Source organism: Oncorhynchus gorbuscha, linkage group LG13 (genome assembly GCF_021184085.1).
Source record: "Oncorhynchus gorbuscha isolate QuinsamMale2020 ecotype Even-year linkage group LG13, OgorEven_v1.0, whole genome shotgun sequence".
Classification (NCBI taxonomy): Eukaryota; Metazoa; Chordata; class Actinopteri; order Salmoniformes; family Salmonidae; genus Oncorhynchus; species Oncorhynchus gorbuscha.
Genome location: NC_060185.1, coordinates 15,715,586 through 15,740,422, shown reverse-complemented (window position 1 = coordinate 15,740,422; position 24,837 = coordinate 15,715,586). Strand labels below are relative to the sequence as shown.

The window sequence follows — 24,837 nt, the reverse complement described above, 5'->3', positions numbered from 1 at the left end:
AACTGGGCCTAGCCCCTACCCTGACGATCTGGTGTTAACTGGGCCTAGCCCCTACCCTGACGATCTGGTGTTAACTGGGCCTAGCCCCTACCCTGACGATCTGGTGTTAACTGGGCCTAGCCCCTACCCTACTGGTCTGGTGTTAACTGGGCCTAGCCCCTACCCTACTGGTCTGGTGTTAACTGGGCCTAGCCCCTACCCTACTGGTCTGGTGTTAACTGGGCCTATCCCCTACCCTACTGGTCTGGTGTTAACCGGACCTAGCCCCTACCCTACTGGTCTGGTGTTAACTGGGCCTATCCCCTACCCTACTGGTCTGGTGTTAACCGGACCTAGCCCCTACCCTACTGGTCTGGTGTTAACTGGGCCTATCCCCTACCCTACTGATCTGGTGTTAACTGGGCCTAGCCCCTACCCTACTGGTCTGGTGTTAACTGGGCCTATCCCCTACCCTACTGGTCTGGTGTTAACCGGACCTATCCCCTACTGATCTGGTGTTAACTGGGCCTAGCCCCTACCCTACTGGTCTGGTGTTAACTGGGCCTATCCCCTACCCTACTGGTCTGGTGTTAACTGGGCCTATCCCCTACCCTACTGGTCTGGTGTTAACCGGACCTATCCCCTACTGATCTGGTGTTAACTGGGCCTAGCACCTACCCTGATCTGGTGTTAACTGGACCTAGCCCCTACCTTACTGATCTGGTGTTAACTGGGCCTAGCCCCTACCCTACTGATCTGGTGTTAACTGGGCCTAGCCCATACCCTGACGATCTGGTGTTAACTGGGCCTAGCCCCTACCCTACTGATCTGGTGTTAACTGGGCCTAGCCCATACCCTGACGATCTGGTGTTAACTGGGCCTAGCCCCTACCCTACTGATCTGGTGTTAACTGGGCCTAGCCCCTACCCTACTGATCTGGTGTTAACTGGGCCTAGCCCCTACCCTACTGATCTGGTGTTAACTGGGCCTAGCCCATACCCTGACGATCTGGTGTTAACTGGGCCTAGCACCTACCCTGACAATATGGTGTTAACTGGGCCTAGCCCCTACTCTGATGATCTGGTGTTAACTGGGCCTAGCACCTACTCTGATGATCTGGTGTTACCTTGGCCTATCCCATACCCTGACCCTACTGATCTGGTGTTAACTGAGCCTAGCCCCTACCCCGATGATCTGGTGTTAACTTGACCTATCCCCTACCCTGACGATCTGGTGTTAACTGGGCCTAGCCCCTACCCTGACCCTACTGATCTGGTGTTAACTGGACCTAGCCCCTACCCTGACCCTACTGATCTGGTGTTAACTGGGCCTAGCCCCTACCCTACTGATCTGGTGTTAACTGGACCTACCCCCTACCCTGACGATCTGGTGTTAACTGGGCCTAGCCCCTACCCTGACGATCTGGTGTTAACTGGGCCTAGCCCCTACCCTGACGATCTGGTGTTAACTGGGCCTAGCCCCTACCCTGACGATCTGGTGTTAACTGGGCCTAGCCCCTACCCTGACGATCTGGTGTTAACTGGGCCTAGCCCCTACCCTACTGATCTGGTGTTAACTGGACCTACCCCCTACCCTGACGATCTGGTGTTAACTGGGCCTAGCCCCTACCCTGACGATCTGGTGTTAACTGGGCCTAGCCCCTACCCTACTGGTCTGGTGTTAACTGGGCCTAGCCCCTACCCTACTGGTCTGGTGTTAACTGGGCCTATCCCCTACCCTACTGGTCTGGTGTTAACTGGGCCTATCCCCTACCCTACTGGTCTGGTGTTAACTGGACCTAGCCCCTACCCTACTGGTCTGGTGTTAACTGGGCCTATCCCCTACCCTACTGGTCTGGTGTTAACTGGGCCTATCCCCTACCCTACTGGTCTGGTGTTAACTGGGCCTATCCCCTACCCTACTGGTCTGGTGTTAACTGGGCCTATCCCCTACCCTACTGGTCTGGTGTTAACTGGGCCTATCCCCTACCCTACTGGTCTGGTGTTAACTGGGCCTATCCCCTACCCTACTGGTCTGGTGTTAACTGGGCCTATCCCCTACTGGTCTGGTGTTAACTGGGCCTATCCCCTACCCTACTGGTCTGGTGTTAACTGGGCCTATCCCCTACCCTACTGGTCTGGTGTTAACTGGGCCTATCCCCTACCCTACTGGTCTTGTGTTAACTGGGCCTATCCCCTACCCTACTGGTCTGGTGTTAACTGGACCTATCCCCTACCCTACTGGTCTGGTGTTAACTGGACCTAGCCCCTACCCTACTGGTCTGGTGTTAACTGGGCCTATCCCCTACCCTACTGATCTGGTGTTAACCGGACCTAGCCCCTACCCTACTGGTCTGGTGTTAACTGGGCCTATCCCCTACCCTACTGATCTGGTGTTAACCGGACCTATCCCCTACTGATCTGGTGTTAACTGGACCTAGCCCCTACCCTACTGGTCTGGTGTTAACTGGGCCTATCCCCTACCCTACTGATCTGGTGTTAACCGGACCTATCCCCTACTGATCTGGTGTTAACCGGACCTAGCCCCTACCCTACTGGTCTGGTGTTAACTGGGCCTATCCCCTACCCTACTGATCTGGTGTTAACCGGACCTATCCCCTACTGATCTGGTGTTAACCGGACCTAGCCCCTACCCTACTGGTCTGGTGTTAACTGGGCCTATCCCCTACCCTACTGATCTGGTGTTATCTGGACCTAGCCCCTACCCTGATGATCTGGTGTTAACTGGACCTAGCCCCTACCCTGATGATCTGGTGTTAACTGGACCTAGCCCCTACCCTACTGGTCTGGTGTTAACTGGGCCTATCCCCTACCCTACTGATCTGGTGTTAACCGGACCTAGCCCCTACCCTGACGATCTGGTGTTAACTGGACCTAGCCCCTACCCTACTGATCTGGTGTTAACTGGGCCTAGCCCCTACCCTACTGATCTGGTGTTAACTGGGCCTAGCCCATACCCTGACGATCTGGTGTTAACTGGGCCTAGCACCTACCCTGACAATATGGTGTTAACTGGGCCTAGCCCCTACTCTGATGATCTGGTGTTAACTGGGCCTAGCACCTACTCTGATGATCTGGTGTTACCTTGGCCTATCCCATACCCTGACCCTACTGATCTGGTGTTAACTGAGCCTAGCCCCTACCCCGATGATCTGGTGTTAACTTGACCTATCCCCTACCCTGACGATCTGGTGTTAACTGGGCCTAGCCCCTACCCTGACCCTACTGATCTGGTGTTAACTGGACCTAGCCCCTACCCTGACCCTACTGATCTGGTGTTAACTGGGCCTAGCCCCTACCCTACTGATCTGGTGTTAACTGGACCTACCCCCTACCCTGACGATCTGGTGTTAACTGGGCCTAGCCCCTACCCTGACGATCTGGTGTTAACTGGGCCTAGCCCCTACCCTGACGATCTGGTGTTAACTGGGCCTAGCCCCTACCCTGACGATCTGGTGTTAACTGGGCCTAGCCCCTACCCTGACGATCTGGTGTTAACTGGGCCTAGCCCCTACCCTACTGATCTGGTGTTAACTGGACCTACCCCCTACCCTGACGATCTGGTGTTAACTGGGCCTATCCCCTACCCTACTGGTCTGGTGTTAACTGGGCCTATCCCCTACCCTACTGGTCTGGTGTTAACTGGACCTAGCCCCTACCCTACTGGTCTGGTGTTAACTGGGCCTATCCCCTACCCTACTGGTCTGGTGTTAACTGGGCCTATCCCCTACCCTACTGGTCTGGTGTTAACTGGGCCTATCCCCTACCCTACTGGTCTGGTGTTAACTGGGCCTATCCCCTACCCTACTGGTCTGGTGTTAACTGGGCCTATCCCCTACCCTACTGGTCTGGTGTTAACTGGGCCTATCCCCTACCCTACTGGTCTGGTGTTAACTGGGCCTATCCCCTACTGGTCTGGTGTTAACTGGGCCTATCCCCTACCCTACTGGTCTGGTGTTAACTGGGCCTATCCCCTACCCTACTGGTCTGGTGTTAACTGGGCCTATCCCCTACCCTACTGGTCTGGTGTTAACTGGGCCTATCCCCTACCCTACTGGTCTGGTGTTAACTGGACCTATCCCCTACCCTACTGGTCTGGTGTTAACTGGACCTAGCCCCTACCCTACTGGTCTGGTGTTAACTGGGCCTATCCCCTACCCTACTGATCTGGTGTTAACCGGACCTAGCCCCTACCCTACTGGTCTGGTGTTAACTGGGCCTATCCCCTACCCTACTGATCTGGTGTTAACTGGACCTAGCCCCCCCTACTGATCTGGTGTTAACTGGACCTAGCCCCTACCCTACTGGTCTGGTGTTAACTGGGCCTATCCCCTACCCTACTGATCTGGTGTTAACCGGACCTATCCCCTACTGATCTGGTGTTAACCGGACCTAGCCCCTACCCTACTGGTCTGGTGTTAACTGGGCCTATCCCCTACCCTACTGATCTGGTGTTAACCGGACCTATCCCCTACTGATCTGGTGTTAACCGGACCTAGCCCCTACCCTGATGATCTGGTGTTAACTGGACCTAGCCCCTACCCTGATGATCTGGTGTTAACTGGACCTAGCCCCTACCCTACTGGTCTGGTGTTAACTGGGCCTATCCCCTACCCTACTGATCTGGTGTTAACCGGACCTAGCCCCTACCCTGACGATCTGGTGTTAACTGGACCTAGCCCCTACCCTACTGGTCTGGTGTTAACTGGGCCTATCCCCTACCCTACTGATCTGGTGTTAACCGGACCTAGCCCCTACCCTGACGATCTGGTGTTAACCGGACCTAGCCCCTACCCTGACGATCTGGTGTTAACTGGACCTAGCCCCTACCCTACTGATCTGGTGTTAACTGATCCCCTACTGATCTGGTGTTAACTGGACCTAGCCCCTACCCTGACGATCTGGTGTTAACTGGACCTAGCCCCTACCCTACTGATCTGGTGTTAACTGGACCTATCCCCTACTGATCTGGTGTTAACTGGACCTAGCCCCTACCCTGATGATCTGGTGTTAACTGGGCCTATCCCCTACTGATCTGGTGTTAACTGGACCTATCCCCTACTGATCTGGTGTTAACTGGACCTAGCCCCTACTGATCTGGTGTTAACTGGACCTAGCCCCTACCCTGACCCCGATGATCACAATACCTATTACTTTCAATCAGTGGTGTGGTGGAGGTATACGCAGTTATACGCCAAATACCCACCTTTTTTTCAGTGGGCATTGTGTATACTCACTTCTTAATCCCCACTGTTACATACAGTGGGGAGAATAAGTATTTGATACACTGCCAATTTTGCAGGTTTTCCTACTTACAAAGCATGTAGAGGTCTGTCATTTTTATCATAGGTACACTTCAACTGTGAGAGACGGAATCTGAAACAAAAATCCAGAAAATCACATTGTATGATTTTTAAGTAATTAATTTGCATTTTATTGCATAACATAAGTATTTGATCACCTACCAACCAGACCTGTTAGCTTTTCTTTAAGAAGCCTCCTGTTCTCCACTCATTACCTGTTTTAACTGCACCTGTTTGAACTCGTTACCTGTATAAAAGACACCTGTCCATACACTCAATCAAACAGACTCCAACCTCTCCACAATGGCCAAGACCAGAAAGTTGTGTAAGGACATCAGGGATAAAATTGTAGACCTGCACAAGGCTGGGATGGGCTACAGGACAATAGGCAAGCAGCTTGGTGAGAAGGCAACAACTGTTGGCGCAATTATTAGAAAATGGGAGAAGTTCAAGATGATGGTCAATCACCCTCGGTCTGGGGCTCCATGCAAGATCTCACCTCGTGGGGCATTAATGATCATGAGGAAGGTGAGAGATGAGCCCAGAAATACACGCCATGACCTGGTCAATGACATGAAGTGAGCTGGGACCACAGTCTCAAAGAAAACCATTAGTAACACACTACGCCGTCATGGATTAAAATCCTGCAGCATATGCAAGGTCCCCCTGCTCAAGCCAGCGCATGTCCAGGCCCGTCTGCAGTTTGCCAATGATCATCGAGAGGAGGAATGGGAGAAGGTCATGTGGTCTGATGAGACAAAAATAGAGCTTTTTGGTCTAAACTCCACTCGCTGTGTTTGGAGGAAGAAGAAGGATGAGTACAACCCCAAGAACACCATCCCAACCATGAAGCATGGAGGTGGAAACATCATTCTTTGGGTATGCTTTTCTGCAAAGGGGACAGGACGACTGCACCGTTATGAGGGGAGGATGGATGGGGCCATGTATCTCGAGATCTTGGCCAACAACCTGCTTCCCTCAGTAAGAGCATTGAAGATGGGTCGTGGCTGGGTCTTCCAGCATGACAATGACCCGAAACACAGGGCAACTAAGGAGTGGCTCCGTAAGAAGCATCTCAAGGTCCTGGAGTGGCCTAGCCAGTCTCCAGACCTGAACCCAATAGAAAATGTTTGGAGGGAGCTGAAAGTCCGTATTGCCCAGTGACAGCCCTGGAACCTGAAGCATCTGGAGATGGTCTGTATGGAGGAGTGGGCCAAAATCCCTGCTGCAGTGTGTGCAAACCTGGTCAAGAACTACAGGAAATGTATGATCTCTGTAATTGCAAACAAAGGTTTCTGTACCAAATGTTAGGTTCTGCTTTTCTGATGTATCAAATACTTATGTCAAGCAATAAAATGCAAATGAATTACTTAAAAATCATACAACGTGATTATCTGGATTTTTGTTTTAGATTCCGTCTCTCACAGTTGAAGTGTACCTATGATTAAAACTACAGACCTCTACATGCTTTGAAAGTAGGAAAACCTGCATAATCGGCAGTGTGACAAATACTTGTTCTCCCCACTGTATCAAAGTAGTGTAGTGGAGGTATACGCTGTATCAATTAACAAGGCTGATGGAACAGATTTGAATGTTTAACTTCAATTTATGGTCAACTATTATTTACTCAAATTTTAGGCGCGGCAATGTACGCACGTCGGTAGGCCTACTCGTAAAATGTTCTGAAATGCAATTTGAGGCAAAACACCTTTCTAAAATGCCCACTGCATATGTGAGCGGTTACATGGACAGAGATGGAAATATCCATTAGAAATGTAAAAGGAGAAGGGATTTAAAGACGCAACAACTACACTATCACGGGTTGATAATATGATAATGCCTTTGGCTGCCAGACAATGAATATGAAAGAAAACCAATAGAACAGGAGAAAGCATAATGAGGAAGTCTTTATAATAAATAATTGCCTCCACGTTTCTATGGTGATATTTTGGCTATAAGCTACTCTGAAGCAAGACAGAGTAGCCTGTACATACATGGCAGAGAGAGATTACACAATGAAGATGCAGGAAAACATATTACTGAAAATCTTTCCAGAGATTAAAGCTAACTATGACCCTTGACCCTATACCAAATACTCAATGCTTAGACAGTCACAATAACAGCGCAGTTATTCGGTACTCATTAGCCCCTCCAAGCAATTACTTCTCCCTCCTTAAGCAGTGTTATTGAAGAGTTTAATTCCAAAATGCTTTTTCCACCAATTTTTCATGTGTGCTTTTTCATGAGAAAAGATTGCTCATCATGGGTAACTTCAAGTGTGTAAAATATTTGAATTCTCAGAAACACTATATAACCATTGTTTAGCTGGAATGGAATGTTCGTACCCTGTATATTTGACAGTGATATGTGGTTGTCTCACCTAGCTAGCTTAAAATGAACGCACTAACTGTAAGTCACTCTGCATAAGAGCATCTGTTAATAAACAAAAATGTTAAAGTAAATGTTTTACAAACAGATCTCATATTACTGTATTTAATGACTTTAAAAATGTGATATTGATGTATCAATTGTATAATTTATACAGTTCTTTATAAAAAATAATGTAATTATTTATTACTTTTAACTGTGTAAAACCTAGTAGTACTACTTCTTTCTCTGAGAGTGAGGAGGATATATAGCATTTTGCTATAACAACATGGTTATTTGTCTCTCTAAAATGAAACTGTCAAGCGATAGATTTAGATACACGTCTGTCACTAAACAACCCCATGGCATGATTAGACAGTGAAGAAACACACGAACACCCCTGCCCATCCTTAGGGGGGAGAAGTTGCTGCTTGACTCCCAGCGTACCCCTCCCTCCCTCTGTTCCTAGCAGCTGGTGCTGGAGATGGCCAGGAGATTTTCGGTGACAGCAGGTTTCCCATCGTCACCCTCCTTTCCCCTCTCCTCCTCCCCCGGTGCAGCCAACAGGTCCCAAGAGCGGGGCAGCAGGCGGTGGCTGAAGGCCAGGGTGGCCAGGCTGGAGGTTAGGGGGATACACACAAGAGACGACAACATCACCAGAGTCCTGAAGGGGAAGTACTGGCGGATGACTCCTCCCTCCAACCAGGGAACAGGAGGGCCGTTGGAAGCCGGATGAGAGGCTCTCCACTTAGCAGCCTCAGAGTGACTGCCACAAGGTAACCAGCGGTAGCACCGTAGCCATTAGCACAGCGGCAGTGAAGAACACAGATCAGCTGGGGGAAGACCACGCAGTAGATGAGGTCTCCACTGATCTGCCAGAAGGCAAACACACTGTCCTCAGCAAATGCCAGGCCTGTACCAGCCAGACCCACCAGCAACACACTGACACGGATCACCACACACACTCCCTGTCCGACGCCTGAGAGAGAGAGAGAGAGAGAGAGAGAGAGAGAGAGAGAGAGAGAGAGAGAGAGAGAGAGAGAGAGAGAGAGAGAGAGAGAGAGAGAGAGAGAGAGAGAGAGAGAGAGACAGAGACAGAGACAGAGAGAGAGAGAGAGAGAGAGAGAGAGAGAGAGAGAGAGGGAGAGAGAGAGAGAGAGAGAGAGACAGGAGACAGACAGAGAGACAGAGAGAGAGAGAGAGAGAGAGAGGTAGGGGGAGGGGAGAGAGGGGGGGAGAGAGAGAGAGAGAGACAGAGAGAGAGAGAGGGAGAGAGAGAGAGAGAGAGAGAGAGAGAGAGAGAGAGAGAGACAGAGACAGAGACAGAGACAGAGACAGAGAGAGAGAGAGAGAGAGAGAGAGAGAGAGACAGAGAGAGAGAGAGAGAGAGAGAGAGAGAGAGAGACAGAGACAGAGAGAGAGAGAGACAGAGAGAGAGAGAGAGAGAGAGAGAGAGAGAGACAGAGAGAGAGAGAGAGAGAGAGAGAGAGAGAGAGAGAGAGAGAGACACAGAGACAGAGACAGAGAGAGAGAGAGAGACAGACAGAGAGACAGAGAGAGAGAGAGAGAGAGAGAGAGAGAGAGAGAGAGAGAGAGAGAGAGAGAGAGAGAGACAGAGAGAGACAGAGAGAGAGAGACAGAGACAGAGAGAGAGAGACAGAGAGAGACAGAGAGAGAGAGAGAGAGAGAGAGAGAGAGAGAGAGAGAGAGAGAGAGAGACAGAGAGAGAGAGACAGAGAGAGAGACAGAGAGAGAGACAGAGAGAGACAGAGGGTGTGGGGGGGTCACATGCAGGGCATTCGGAAAGTATTCAGACCCATTTACTTTTTCAACATTTTGTTCTGTTACAGATTTATTCTAAAATGTATTAAATTATATTGTTTCCTCATCAATCTCCACACAATACCCCATAATGACAAAGCAAAAACAGGCTTCTAGAAGTTTTTGCAAAATAAAAAATAACATCCCTTATTTACATACATTTTCAGACCCTTTGCTATGAGACTCAAAATTGAGCTCAGGTGCATCCTGTTTCCATTGATCATCCTTGAGATGTTCTACAACTTGATTGGAGTCCACCTGTGGTAAATTCAATTAATTTGACATGATTTGGAAGAGCACTCACCTGTCTATATAACATCCCACAGTTGACAGTGCATGTCAAAGCAAAAACCAAGTCATGAGGTTGAAGGAAATTGTCGTTAGAGGATTGTGTCAGGATTGTGTCAAAGGCACAGATCTGGGAAGGGTACCAAAACATTTCTGCAGCATTGAAGCTGCCCAAAAACACAGTGGCCTCATAATTCTTAAACGGAAGATGTTTGTAATTAGCTTGGAACTAACAAGACTCTTCCTGTGGAGATGGGAGAACCTTCCAGAAGGACAACCATCTCTGCAGCACTCCAACAATCAGGCCTTTATGGAGAGTCACCAGACGAAAGCCACGACAGCCCACTTGGAGTTTGCCAAAAGGCACCTAAAGGGTTTTCAGACCATAAGAAGCAAGATTATCTGCTCTGATGAAACCAAGACTGAACTCTTTGGCCTGAATGCCATGTGTCACGTCTGGAGAAAACCTGGCACCATCCCTACGGTGAAGCATGGTGGTGGCAGTATTGTGCTGTGGGTATGTTTTTCAGTGGCAAAAACCGGGAGACTAGTCAGGATCGAGGGAAAGATGAAGGGAGCAGAGAGATCCTTGATGAAAACCTGTTCCAGAGCGCTCAGGAACTCAGACTGGGGCAAAGGTTCAACTTCCAACAGGACAACGACCCTAAGCACACAGCCAAGACAATGCAGGAGTGGCTTCGGGACAAGACTCTGAATGTGCTTGAGTGGTCCAGCCAGAGTCCAGACTTGAAACGGACCGAAAAGAGAGGCCTGAAAATAGCTGTGCAGTGACACTACACATCCAACCTGACAGAGCTTGAGAGGATCTGCAGAGAAGAATGGAAGAAACTCCCCATATACAGGTGTGTCCCCCAAATACAAGCTTGTAGCGTCATACCCAAGAAGACTCGAGGCTGTAATCGCTGCCGAAGGTGCTTCAACTAAGTACTGAGAAAAGGGTCTGATTACTTCTGTAAATGTGATATTTCTGTTTTTGCTTTATCATTATGAGGTATTGTGCGTAGATTGATGAGGGGGAAAAAACGATTTAATCCATTTTAGAATAAGGCTGTAACGTAACAATGTGGAAAAAGTCAAGGGGTCTGAATACTTTCTGAATGCACTGTAACGTGTATACTTTTCTTGAATGACATAACAGCAATTTTCACAAGCAAATTATTCATACTTTCAGTTAATAGAAACCCCCCCCACACACACACACCTGTGCCTTGAGAGTGCGCTTGTAGATGTTGTGAGTGAACATGGATGCGGAGGAGAGGAGGACAGAGTCCATGGAGGACATGACAGCTGCAGCCACGGCCCCGATGCCCACCACAGACACCCAGGGAGGGGTGAGGTAGTGCAGGGCCAGAGGCAGCACCTTGCCTGCCTCTCCACAGTCAAATGGAGAGGGCAGGCCGTACCCTGTCTGGTTCCAGTCTGTTGGGGTAGAGAAGTGAGAGAGAGGAAGGAGTAAAGAGAGGGTTCAGTCTGCAAATGGGATGGCAGGGAGGAGTGACTGACTGGTTGGATAGCTGACTGTTAACTGACGGACTGACTGGCTGACCAACTGACCAACCAACTGACCGACTGACTGACTTAAGGACTGACTGTTTGACTGACTTACTGATATATCAACTGACCGACCGACTGACTGACCGACTTGCTGGTTGACTGAATGACGGACTGACTGGTTGACTGGCTGGTTGACTGACTTACTGATTGATCAACTGACCGATTGCCTGGTTGACTGATCGACTGCCTAGTTGACTGACCAACCCACTGGCTGGTTGACTGGCTGACTGACTGTCTGTCTGTCTGGGCACCTGTGGAGGCTGCCACTGCTCCTATGATGACCGAGGGTACTCCCATGATGATGACTATTCCGGCTGCAGCGAAGCCGGTGACCTGAGCCTGAGTAGACGATACTGCAGACAGGATACGCTGATACAGAGCCTGGTAGGACAGGCCTCCCAATGCCTGCAACACACAGAGATGCACAAACAACACGCACACAATCATCCACATACATACACACTCCACAAATAGAGGTCATTAGTCTTAAAGCAGCCATGTGATGCATCGTACTGTAGAAATATATAATGTACTGTAGAGATACGATGTAGTGTAGAGATACAATGTAGTGAGATATGATGTAGTGTAGATGTATGATGTAGTGTAGAGATACAATGTAGTGAGATATGATGTAGTGTAGAGATACAATGTAGTGAGATATGATGTAGTAGAGATATATGATGTAGTGTAGAGATACGATGTAGTGTAGAGATACAATGTAGTGAGATATGATGTAGTGTAGATGTATGATGTAGTGTAGAGATACAATGTAGTGAGATATGATGTAGTGTAGAGATACAATGTAGTGAGATATGATGTAGTAGAGATATATGATGTAGTGTAGAGATACAATGTAGTGAGATATGATGTAGTGTAGATGTATGATGTAGTGTAGAGATACAATGTAGTGAGATATGATGTAGTGTAGAGATACAATGTAGTGAGATATGATGTAGTAGAGATATATGATGTAGTGTAGAGATACAATGTAGTGAGATATGATGTAGTAGAGATATACGATGTAGTGTAGAGATACAATGTAGTGAGATATGATGTAGTAGAGATATACGATGTAGTGTAGAGATACAATGTAGTGAGATATGATGTAGTAGAGATATATGATGTAGTGTAGAGATACAATGTAGTGAGATATGATGTAGTGTAGAGATATGATGTAGTGTAGATATATGATGTAGTGTAGAGATACAATGTAGTGAGATATGATGTAGTGTAGATGTATGATGTAGTGTAGATATATGATGTAGTGTAGAGATATGATGTAGTGTAGATATATGATGTAGTGTAGAGACATGATGTAGTGTAGAGATATGATGTAGTGTAGATATATGATGTAGTGTAGAGATACAATGTAGTGAGATATGATGTAGTGTAGAGATATGATGTAGTGTAGATATATGATGTAGTGTAGAGATACAATGTAGTGAGATATGATGTAGTGTAGATGTATGATGTAGTGTAGATATATGATGTAGTGTAGAGATACAATGTAGTGCGATATGATGTAGTAGAGATATATGATGTAGTGTAGAGATACAATGTAGTGAGATATGATGTAGTGTAGATGTATGATGTAGTGTAGATATATGATGTAGTGTAGAGATACAATGTAGTGAGATATGATGTAGTAGAGATATATGATGTAGTGTAGAGATACAATGTAGTGAGATATGATGTAGTGTAGATGTATGATGTAGTGTAGATATATGATGTAGTGTAGAGATACAATGTAGTGAGATATGATGTAGTAGAGATATATGATGTAGTGTAGAGATACAATGTAGTGAGATATGATGTAGTGTAGATGTATGATGTAGTGTAGATATATGATGTAGTGTAGAGATACAATGTAGTGAGATATGATGTAGTAGAGATATATGATGTAGTGTAGAGATACAATGTAGTGAGATATGATGTAGTGTAGATGTATGATGTAGTGTAGATATATGATGTAGTGTAGAGATACAATGTAGTGAGATATGATGTAGTAGAGATATATGATGTAGTGTAGAGATACAATGTAGTGAGATATGATGTAGTAGAGATATATGATGTAGTGTAGAGATACAATGTAGTGAGATATGATGTAGTGTAGATGTATGATGTAGTGTAGATATATGATGTAGTGTAGAGATACGATGTAGTGAGATACGATGTAGTGTAGAGATACAATGTAGTGTAGAGATATGATGTAGTAGAGATATATGATGTAGTGTAGAGATACAATGTAGTGAGATATGATGTAGTGTAGAGTTACGATGTAGTGTAGAGATACAATGTAGTGTAGAGATACAATGTAGTGAGATATGATGTAGTAGAGATATATGATGTAGTGTAGAGATACAATGTAGTGAGATATGATGTAGTGTAGAGTTACGATGTAGTGTAGAGTTACGATGTAGTGTAGAGATACAATGTAGTGTAGAGATACAATGTAGTGTAGAGATACAATGTAGTGTAGAGATACAATGTAGTGTAGAGATACAATGTAGTGAGATATGATGTAGTGTAGATGTATGATGTAGTGTAGATATATGATGTAGTGTAGAGATATGATGTAGTGTAGAGATATGATTTAGTAGAAATACGATGTAGTGTAGATATGATGTATATTAGATATATGATGTAGTGTCGATATGATTTACTGTAGAGATACAATGTAGTGTAGATATATGATGGCTGGAACGGAGTGAATGGAATGGTACCAAACACATAGAAACCATGTGTTTGATTTATTAGATCCCATTCCACCTATTCTAATCCAGCCATTAACACGAGCCTGTCCTCCCCAGTTAAGGTGCCAACAACCCTGCGTCGTCTATAGTTGACATGTTAAAGACATTCCAGGACTTTGGTTGTAAATTCTTTACCTCATGTTGGGACTCAAATTTAAAATGTATGGTTCATAACATACATAATATATCATGAAACAATTTATTTTGCTAATGTGCACATTTGAGGCCATCTTTCAGGACCCTCTTTTACTCATGAGAACCCCTAGTGGAGGTTCCAGACAAAATGGTGGTGGGAAAGATTTGAACAAAACCATTTCAGAAATGCAGTTTAATCCTCACAACCAATTTCTACCAAAACAAACCCTACACTTACCCTAACTACTTAACCCTAACTACTTAACCCAAACTACTTACCCTAACTACTTAACCCTAACTACTTACCCCTAACTACTTACCCCTAACTACTTACCCTAACTACTTACCCTAACTACTTACCCTAACTACTTACCCTAACTACTTACCCCTAACTACTTAACCCTAACTACTTAACCCTAACTACTTACCCTAACTACTTAACCTTGCGAAAGTATTCGGCCCCCTTGAACTTTGCGACCTTTTGCCACATTTCAGGCTTCAAACATAAAGATATAAAACTGTATTTTTTTGTGAAGAATCAACAACAAGTGGGACACAATCATGAAGTGGAACGACATTTATTGGATATTTCAAACTTTTTTAACAAATCAAAAACTGAAAAATTGGGGGAAAAAAAAAAAAAAAAGTTTTGAATCTTTGTTTGAAGCCTGAAATGTGGCAAAAGGTCGCAAAGTTCAAGGGGGCCGAATACTTTCGCAAGGCACTGTAGATACCCTAACTACCTACCCTAGCTACTTAACCCTAAACTCTACCTAAAGTCCTCATCTACTGGTTTGTCCCTCCACACTGAATCAACAAGCAATCTGATGCACACACACACAAACAATACAAAAATCTAACCAATAAAAGCAGCTCATCTATCCATTTCCCAGCATGTTCCAACTTCAAGTTCGCCCATCAAGGGCGCCTGCTGTGATCGGTTGAAAAGGGCTGCGAGTGTGACCTCCGAGGATGCTGGGTTGAGAACCAGAAAGGGAACGCAGAGCCACTGAAAAACAAAACCACACTATTCATATTGCACTTTACACTGGGCTTTACATTATACTGCAGAATCAACCTAATATAACCCAGAACTGATGTAATGCATACATCTAATCTACTGAGAAGTGGAAAAACCTCTCTGTTTCTCTCACCAGAGCGATGAACATGAAGAAGAGTTGGATGACGTCTGTGTAGGCCACAGAGTAGAGCCCTCCCATCAGTGTGTAGGTGATGGCTACTGCTGCAGACAGAGCAATGGAATAGTACGAGGACAAGCCCAGAATCACACTCATCATCCCTCCTGCAACACACGCACGCACACACACACATGTTTCAAATACATTGTTTGGATGCAGAGTTAATCAATAGCCAACCATTAGTTTTGAGTGTTAGGGTCAGAGGTCAGGGGTTACTGACCCAGGGCATTGAGGATGCAGGCCACCCAGAGCACGTCACTAATCAGTGCGGGAAGCAGCAACGCGATGGTGATCGAGTTTCCATAGCGATGCTGAAACGGGTCCATCATCGTCACGTAGCGCTGTGATCTCATTGGCTTAGCAAAAAATAGCCCTGCTGTTGGACACAGAAACAGAAAACTGATAAAAGATACGGTAATGAAATCCCACATCTTTCTGTGTAGACGTGTAGACGCTCTTATCCAGAGCGACTTACAAATTGGTGCATTCACCTTATGACATCCAGTGGAACAGTCACTTTACAATAGTGCATCTAAATCTTAAAGGGGGGGTGAGAAGGATTACTTATCCTATCCTAGGTATTCCTTAAAGAGGTGGGGTTTCAGGTGTCTCCGGAAGGTGGTGATTGACTCCACTGTCCTGGCGTCGTGAGGGAGTTTGTTCCACCATTGGGGGGCCAGAGCAGCGAACAGTTTTGACTGGGCTGAGCGGGAACTGTACTTCCTCAGTGGTAGGGAGGCGAGCAGGCCAGAGGTGGATGAACGCAGTGCCCTTGTTTGAGTGTAGGGCCTGATCAGAGCCTGGAGGTACTGAGGTGCCGTTCCCCTCACAGCTCCGTAGGCAAGCACCATGGTCTTGTAGCGGATGCGAGCTTCAACTGGAAGCCAGTGGAGAGAGCGGAGGAGCGGGGTGACGTGAGAGAACTTGGGAAGGTTGAACACCATCACTGGGGCTAAGCTGCCTGCCATCCAGGACCTCTACACCAGGCGGTGTCAGAGGAAGGCCCTAAAAATTGTCAAAGACCCCAGCCACCCCAGTCATAGACTGTTCTCTCTACTACCGCATGGCAAGCGGTACCGGAGTGCCAAGTCTAGGACAAAAAGGCTTCTCAACAGTTTTTATCCCCAAGCCATAAGACTCGTGAACTGGTAATCAAATGGCTACCCAGACTATCTGCATTGTGTCCCACCACCCACCAACCCCTCTTTTACGCTACTGCTACTCGCTGTTTATCATATATGCATAGTCACTTTAACTCTACATTCATTTACATACAACCTCAATTGGCCGACCAACCAGTGCTCCCGCACATTAGCTAACCGGGCTATCTGCATTGTGTCCCACCACCCTCCAACCCCTCTTTTACGCTACTGCTACTCTCTGTTCATCATATATGTATAGTCACTTTAACCATATCTACATGTACATACTACCTCAATCAGCCTGACTAACCGGTGTCTGTATAGCCTCTCTACTGTATATAGCCTCTCTACTGTATATAGCCTCTCTACTGTATATAGCCTCTCTACTGTATATAGCCTCTCTACTGTATATAGCCTCTCTGCTGTATATAGCCTCGCTGCTGTATATAGCCTCTCTACTGTATATAGCCTCTCTACTGTATATAGCCTCTCTACTGTATATAGCCTCTCTACTGTATATATATAGCCCTATAGCCTCTACTGTATATAGCCTCGCTACTGTATATAGCCTCTCTACTGTATATAGCCTCTCTACTGTATATAGCTCTCTACTGTATATAGCCTCTCTACTGTATATAGCCTCTCTCTGTATATAGCCTCTCTGCTGTATGTAGCCTCGCTACTGTATATAGCCTCTCTACTGTATATAGCCTCTCTACTGTATATAGCCTCTCTGCTGTATATAGCCTCTCTGCTGTATATAGCCTCTCTGCTGTATATAGCCTCTCCTGTATATAGCCTCTCTGCTGTATATAGCCTCTCTACTGTATATAGCCTCTCTACTGTATATAGCCTCTCTACTGTATATAGCCTCTCTACTGTATATAGCCTCTCTGCTGTATATAGCCTCTCTGCTGTATATAGCCTCTCTACTGTATATAGTACAGGGTCCAGTACTACAGTCAGGTCTCAAAAGTAATTGGACAAACTAACATAATCATAAAATAAATTGTGAGTTTTAAGACTTGGTTGCAAATCCTTTACGGTCAATGACTGCCTGAAGTCTGGAACCCATAGACATCACCAGATGCTGTGTTTTTCCCCTCGTGATGCTCTGCCTGGCCTTTACTGCAGCGGTCTTCAGTTCCTGCTTGTTCATTGGGCGTTTTGCCTTCAGCAAGTGAAACGGAAGCTCAATTGGATTCAGGTCAGGTGATTGACTTGGCCATTGCAGAACATTCCACTTCTTTACCACAAAAAAGTATTGGGGTTGCTTTCGCAGTGTACTTCGGGTCATTGTCCATCTGCACTGTGAAGCACTGTCCAATAAATGTTTAAGCATTTGGCTGAATCTGAGCAGATAATATAGCCCTAAACACATCATTCATCCTGCTGCTTTTGTCAGCAGTCATCAATAAATACAAGGAACCAGTTCCATTGACAGCCATACATGCCCACCCCATAACACCACCTCCACCATGCTTCACAGATGAGGTGGTATGCTTCATGAGCAGTATCTGCCCTTCTCCATACTCTTCACTTCCCATCATTCTGGTACAAGTTGATCTTTGTCTCATCTGACCACAGGATGTTGTTCCAGAACTGTACAGGCTTTTTAGATGTCTTTGGCCAACTCTAATCTGGTCTTCCTGTTTTTGAGGTTTACCAATGGTTTACATCTAGTGATAAACCGTCTGTATTTACTCAGGTGAAGTCTTCTCTTGATTGTTGACACACAGATACACCTGCCTCCTGGAGGGTGTTCTTCATCTGGTCAACTGTTGTGAAGAGGTTTTTCTTCACCAGGGAAAGAATGATTCTGTCAACCACCACAGTTGTTTTCCGTGATCTTACAGGCCTTTTGGTGTTCCTGAGCTCACCGCTGCATTCTTTCTTTTTAAGAATGTACCAAATAGTTGATTTGGCCACACCTCATGTTTTTGTTATCTCTCTGATGGGTTTGTTTTGATTTGTCAGCCTAATGATGGCTTGATTCACTGGCAGTGACAGCTCTTTGGACTTCATATTGAGGAGGATTTGTTTATGGTTCTGAGTTTGAGAAGTTTGAGAAGAGAGCAAAGCTGAACGATAAATTATGCCTATGCTGTCGGGCTATGTGTTTCTAGGCTATGATTTTTTTCCCGCTTTTTGTTAAATATCACGCAAAATTTCAACGTCCTGCTACTCATGCCAGGAATATAGTATATGCATATGATTAGTATGTGTGGATAGAAAACACTCTGAAGTTTCTACAACTGGTTAAATAATGTCTGTGATTATAACAGAACGTGTGTAGCAGGCAAAATCCCAAGGAAAACTGTTCAAAAAAAATATCCCTCCGCCAGTCTCTGTATTGTCTTTGGCATGGGAAAATAGATAGGGCCCAGTTTACAGTTAATCCTTGGTGAAATGAGAAATAGGCACTTCCTGTCATCGAGTACACCGGGGCAAGTTATGAAAGAGAGAATATGGACCATGATTTTAAGACTTGCTGCTATTGAATACAGATCGCCCCGTGATCAATTTGATCGATTATTAACGTTTACTAATACCTAAAGTTGGATTACAAAAGTAGTTTGAAGTGTTTTGTCAAAGTTTATAGGCAACTTTTAGAATTTTAAAAAATGACGTTGCGTTTTGGAAAGGTGCTTTTTCCTGGATCAGACGAGCTTCATAAATGGACATTTTGGGTATACATGGACGGATTTAATCGAAAAAAAGACCCAATTGTGATGTTTATGGGACATATAGGAGTGCCAACAAAGAAGCTCGTCAAAGGTAATGAATGTTTTATATTTTATTTCTGCGTTTTGTGTAGCGCTGGCTACGCTAATTATTTTGTTTACGTCCCCTTTAGGTTTTTGGGGGGGTTGCATGCTATCAGATAATAGCTTCTCATGCTTTCGCTGAAAAGCCTTTTAAAAATCTGACATGTTGGCTAGATTCACAACGAGTGTAGCTTTAATTGAGTACCCTGCATGTGTGTTTTAATGAAAGTTTGAGTTGTATCGAGTACTATTAGTTGTCACTCTGAAAGTTCCGCTGATGTTGATCCCTGTACAGGGACAGATTTGGTAAATAGAGGAAATTTCCACGACACTGTGTACCTGGGTACCTGTGTATCTGGGTACTTGTGTACCTGTGTATCTGTGTACCTGTGTACCTGTGTTAGGGATGGATCTAAATGTACAGAATGGGGACCTGGGGGAAAATAGGGGAGGGGCATGCTTTTTCAATTTCAGTCAACGGGAGGGTTTAGTATTTTCTTAAATCTAGTCATTTGTAATTGATGGAATTCCAATATTTCTCAGTGTTTTAGAATGAGTTGCTTATTAGGCTATATATCGATGTGTGCCCGATGCCACCCCTCATCCCTGATTCTCTGCTGGATGCGCAATATCAAGTGGCCTATAGGCTATTTAGTGTGGTCTGAGTCACATGATCCATAGGCTATACGCTATTTAGTGTGGTCTGAGTCACATGATCCATAGGCTATACGCTATTTAGTGTGGTCTGAGTCACATGATCCATAGGCTATACGCTATTTAGTGTGGTCTGAGTCACATGATCCATAGGCTATAGGCTATTTAGTGTGGTCTGAGTCACATGATCCATAGGCTATACGCTATTTAGTGTGGTCTGAGTCACATGATCCATAGGCTATAGGCTATTTAGTGTGGTCTGAGTCACATGATCCATAGGCTATACGCTATTTAGTGTGGTCTCAATCACATGATCCATAGGCTATAGGCTATTTAGTGTGGTCTCAATCACATGATCCATAGGCTATACGCTATTTAGTGTGGTCTGAGTCACATGATCCATAGGCTATACGCTATTTAGTGTGGTCTGAGTCACATGATCCATAGGCTATACGCTATTTAGTGTGGTCTGAGTCACATGATCCATAGGCTATACGCTATTTAGTGTGGTCTGAGTCACATGATCCATAGGCTATAGGCTATTTAGTGTGGTCTCAATCACATGATCCATAGGCTATAGGCTATTTAGTGTGGTCTCAATCACATGATCCATAGGCTATAGGCTATTTAGTGTGGTCTCAATCACATGATCCATAAGCTATACGCTATTTAGTGTGGTCTGAGTCACATGATCCATAAGCTATACGCTATTTAGTGTGGTCTGAGTCACATGATCCATAGGCTATACGCTATTTAGTGTGGTCTGAGTCACATGATCCAAACTATTTTTTTGTGCTGCCTAACCAATGGCTTTTACCCTCCGTCCTTGACTTGTCCTAAATAAGTCTATACAACACACTGTCGGTGTTAGAATCTTAATTTCACAAACAGTTATAACCAGTTTAAGGAGAGCATGTCATTTTTGAATCGTCTTCCCTCGGTTGCTCCTCCTTCTCCTGACATTAGGGCCTGCTCCACTCCTTCCCCTGACAGTAGTGCCTGCTCCACTCCTTCTCCTGACAGTAGTGCCTGCTCCACTCCTTCCCCTGACAGTAGGGCCTGCTCCACTCCTTCCCCTGACAGTAGGGCCTGCTCCACTCCTTCCCCTGACATTAGGGCCTGCTCCACTCCTTCCCCTGACAGTAGGGCCTGCTCCACTCCTTCCCCTGACATTAGGGCCTGCTCCACTCCTTCCCCTGACATTAGGGCCTGCTCCACTCCTTCTCCTGACAGTAGGGCCTGCTCCTCTCCTTCCCCTGACAGTAGGGCCTGCTCCACTCCTTCCCCTGACAGTAGGGCCTGCTCCACTCCTTCCCCTGACAGTAGGGCCTGCTCCACTCCTTCCCCTGACAGTAGGGCCTGCTCCACTCCTTCCCCTGACAGTAGGGCCTGCTCCACTCCTTCCCCTGACATTAGGGCCTGCTCCCGCCTGACAGTGGAATGTGCCGTGAGCGGTTGATAATCACTCCCATAATTACCTCGTAACTGAACCTAAACTACACCGAAACTAATTTCACACATCTAAAACAGATGAAATAAATGAAGTAAATATGATGGGTGAATTAGAACATGTTACATTTACATAAGAATTCAGACCCTTTACGCACTACTTTATTGAAGCACCTTTGGCAGCGATTTTAGCCTCAAGACTTCTTGGGTACGGTGCTTGGCACACAAGCTTGGCACACCTGTATTTGGAGAGTTTCTCCCAATCTTCTCTGCAGATCCTCTCAAGCTCTGTCAGGTTGGATGGGGAGTGTCACTGCACAGCTATTTTCAGGTCTCTCCAGAGATATCAAATCAAATTGTATTTGTCACATGGGCCTTCCTCTGACACCGCCTAGTATATAGGTCCTGGATGGCAGGAAGCTTGGCCCCAGTGATGTACTGGGCCGTACGCATTACCGTCTGTAGTGCCTTGCGGTCGGATTCCGAGCAGTTGCCATAACAGGCGGCGATGCACCTGGCCAGGATGCTCTCGATGGTGCAGCTGTAGAAATTGCCAGTCTCTCAACCCGCACCACTACAGCCCCATTGATGTGTTTAGCCCTCCGTTTCCTGTAGCCAAGGACCATTCATTCCTTCCCACTTTGATGACAAAGAAACAGACAAATTCGCCATGGTATCCGACGTATACATAGTATGACTGCTGTCATATCGACACTTATATTCATTATAATGTCATTATTGCTTTCATTCATTATTTATCAAGCACACTTGGCGCTAATAATGATGTTTCGACTGCTGATGATGCTATCATTTGACTGCGCGTCTTGCTGATCGTGCATCTTGGTGGTTGGTGTATTTGTTTTATTTTGGAGTTATAACAAGAAGCTGTTACTGTGTTCCAACACATACATTTTTTGTTTCATAGTTGTAACAAAGGCACTCCACAAATAGAAATTGATTGAACATTTGAAATTGTGTTTTTTTTGTGAGTTGTGTTTTTACATATAGCCTACAGTAACATAAACCAATGAAAATGCTATTGTGTTATGTGAAATAAAATAAGAATTGTATTCTAATATTACCTTAGACCTTAATAAATACACACAAATGATTATTTTAGCGATAGCATATATGAAATGTATTAATTACACTTTTAGAATGTTGCAGTCAGAATGGCTGTTCATTAGCTTGAAGGGGGGTCCCTTGAGGCCCAGTGGTTTTTGTGTTTTAAAGAAAATGGCAAAGATCACATTCATAGTTTAACATTTTTAATAAAATAAAATGGATCTGATTTGGTTCGTGATGCTTTATGCGAGAAACGAGCTGTAAAGTACCCGGAAAAGACGTGACACCGATACATATGAGGATATCATTGTTTCATTTCTTTGACATTCAAAGGCTGTGCTACAACCGTCTACAACCGAGGAGACAAAACATGGACTTTGCTTGGGAAGTTATCTAATTCTGTCACTATCAATTGATTAAGCTATTCACTTTCTGTACAATATAAGATCTTTAAACCCAGACAGCTTTTAGGGAAACACTCATTATAGCAGTCTCCTGTGGTTCACTCCCTTAGTGTGTTTAGTCAATGGTGTGTTGCTAATGCTAACAACCTGTGTTAGTGGATGGTATGTTGCTAATGCTAACAACCTGTGTTAGTGGATGGTATGTTGCAAATGCTAACAACCTGTGTTTAGTGGATGGTGTGTTGCTAATGCTAATGCTATCATGTTGTTAATACTAATGCTTGCAACCTGTATGGGTAGACGGTGTGTCGCTAATACTAACTACCTGTGTTAGTGGATGTTGTGTAGCTCATGCTAATGCAAGCAGTGCAGCTGACTGCAGATAAGCTCTCTTCGTGCTTCTTACCCAATAGGAAGGTGATAAGATAAGCCAGCGGCCCCAAAGCCCAGATGAGACCTTGAGAGGGGGAGTAGACAGCCTCTGCAGTGCCCATGATGTAGCCCCCTCCAACCCACGTCGCTATGACAACAGATACACAGTCTTGAGCACAAACATCTCAATGAACAACACATTACTGGAAAATGTATATCAGTCACAGCATTACTGTTTACTCTAAGGTATGACACGTTGTTACATCTTCCCCGACATCTCCAGGCTGAAGTACTGTTTCTGTTACACACACACACACACACACACACACACACACACACACACACACACACACACACACACACACACACACACACACACACACACACACACACACACACACACACACACACACACACACACACACACACACACACACACACACACACAGAGAGAGAGGACTCACCTGTCATAGTGAAAACCCCCACCAAAACGTTGATATTGCGTCCTCCTATCATGTTGACCTCACTCTTGCTGCCCACACATTTCTCCTCCTCCTTCTTGGACTTCCTGGAGGCCCAGATCCCTATGGCCAGGATCAGGACATAGAAGACCACCACTGCCACCGCGCCACCAACATCCAGAGCCATCCTGAGTCTATCACACACACACACATCAAGATATAAGACTTCCACCAGCATCCAGAGCAATGTCGACAACATGCATGTAGCCAACTCACACACGAGAGGAGAGAGCACAGGAGAGGAGAGTTTGTGTTCTGTCTCTAACTCTCTGGGTTGCTGTGTTAGTCTGTCTCCTCTGTGTGTGTGTGTGTGTGTTTGTGTGTGTGTGTGTGTGTGTGCGTGTGCGTGTGCGTGTGCGCGTGTGTGCGTGCGTGTATTTGGCTCCTGCGCTCAATATACAGCAGGTGGATATGACATGCCTACTACAGTTATAGTCAGGTGTGGCAGAAAGTGGTATTATTCCAGTAATAAGTCCAGTAACACCCCCTGTGTACCAGTACTGCTTCCGTCCCTCTCCGTCCCCAAATCTAGGCTTTACACAAACTCTCAAAACAACTACTTCAAGGTCTCAGAGCGAGTGACATCACCAATTGAAACCCTACTAGTCTAGCGCGCACTGCTAACTAGCTAGGCATTTCACACAGGTTACACTCACCCCCCTTTGACCTCCTCCTTGTCCACAGCAAATCCAGCAGCCTGGCAGAGCCCCACTGAGTGATCCTGGTACGGCAACAATGTAACAGTATTGCTTCCGTCCCTCTCCTTGCCCCAACCTATGCTCTTAACAGGGACCCTCTGGGCATCGTTAGCTATTGCTCCTGTCATGACTTGCATGAATTATAGAAACCAGATTTTCCTCTTCTCTTCTTCCAATTCATTTTATGACCGGTTGTAAAAACTGAAATATTGAGAGTGGATTGTGTGACTGTGGAACACACAGAGAGACTTGGCCAAACCTTAGCATAACATGGTTTAATAATGAAACAATATTCCAACCAGTTGGAATGGTCAATGGGCACTT

General features: G+C 45.6%; 1 protein-coding gene across 1 annotated transcript; it reads right to left on the bottom strand.

Annotated features, from left to right (window-relative positions):
• Positions 1–7,190: 7,190 nt before the first annotated feature.
• Positions 7,191–24,603, bottom strand: LOC123993855 (high-affinity choline transporter 1-like). Its single transcript, XM_046296317.1, has 9 exons — positions 24,472–24,603; positions 23,759–23,949; positions 23,329–23,442; positions 15,661–15,816; positions 15,396–15,544; positions 15,119–15,250; positions 11,605–11,815; positions 11,001–11,218; positions 7,191–8,541 (listed from the first exon to the last, which is right to left on the bottom strand). Exons 2-9 carry the CDS (start codon positions 23,940–23,942, stop codon positions 8,323–8,325), a joined length of 1,383 nt encoding a protein of 460 aa, XP_046152273.1. The 5' UTR covers positions 23,943–23,949; positions 24,472–24,603; the 3' UTR covers positions 7,191–8,322.
• Positions 24,604–24,837: the final 234 nt, after the last annotated feature.

Excerpts from the sequence above, each read along its gene's own strand:
- LOC123993855 (XM_046296317.1), bottom strand. The coding sequence starts at position 23,942 with ATGGCTCTGGATGTTGGTGGCGCGGTGGCAGTGGTGGTCTTCTATGTC. Across the intron at positions 15,817-23,328 it reads TCTTATCACCTTCCTATTGG|CAGGGCTATTTTTTGCTAAG; the intron begins GTAAGAAGCACG and ends TGTGTCCAACAG. Across the intron at positions 15,545-15,660 it reads CTGCATCCTCAATGCCCTGG|GAGGGATGATGAGTGTGATT; the intron begins GTCAGTAACCCC and ends CGTGTGTTGCAG.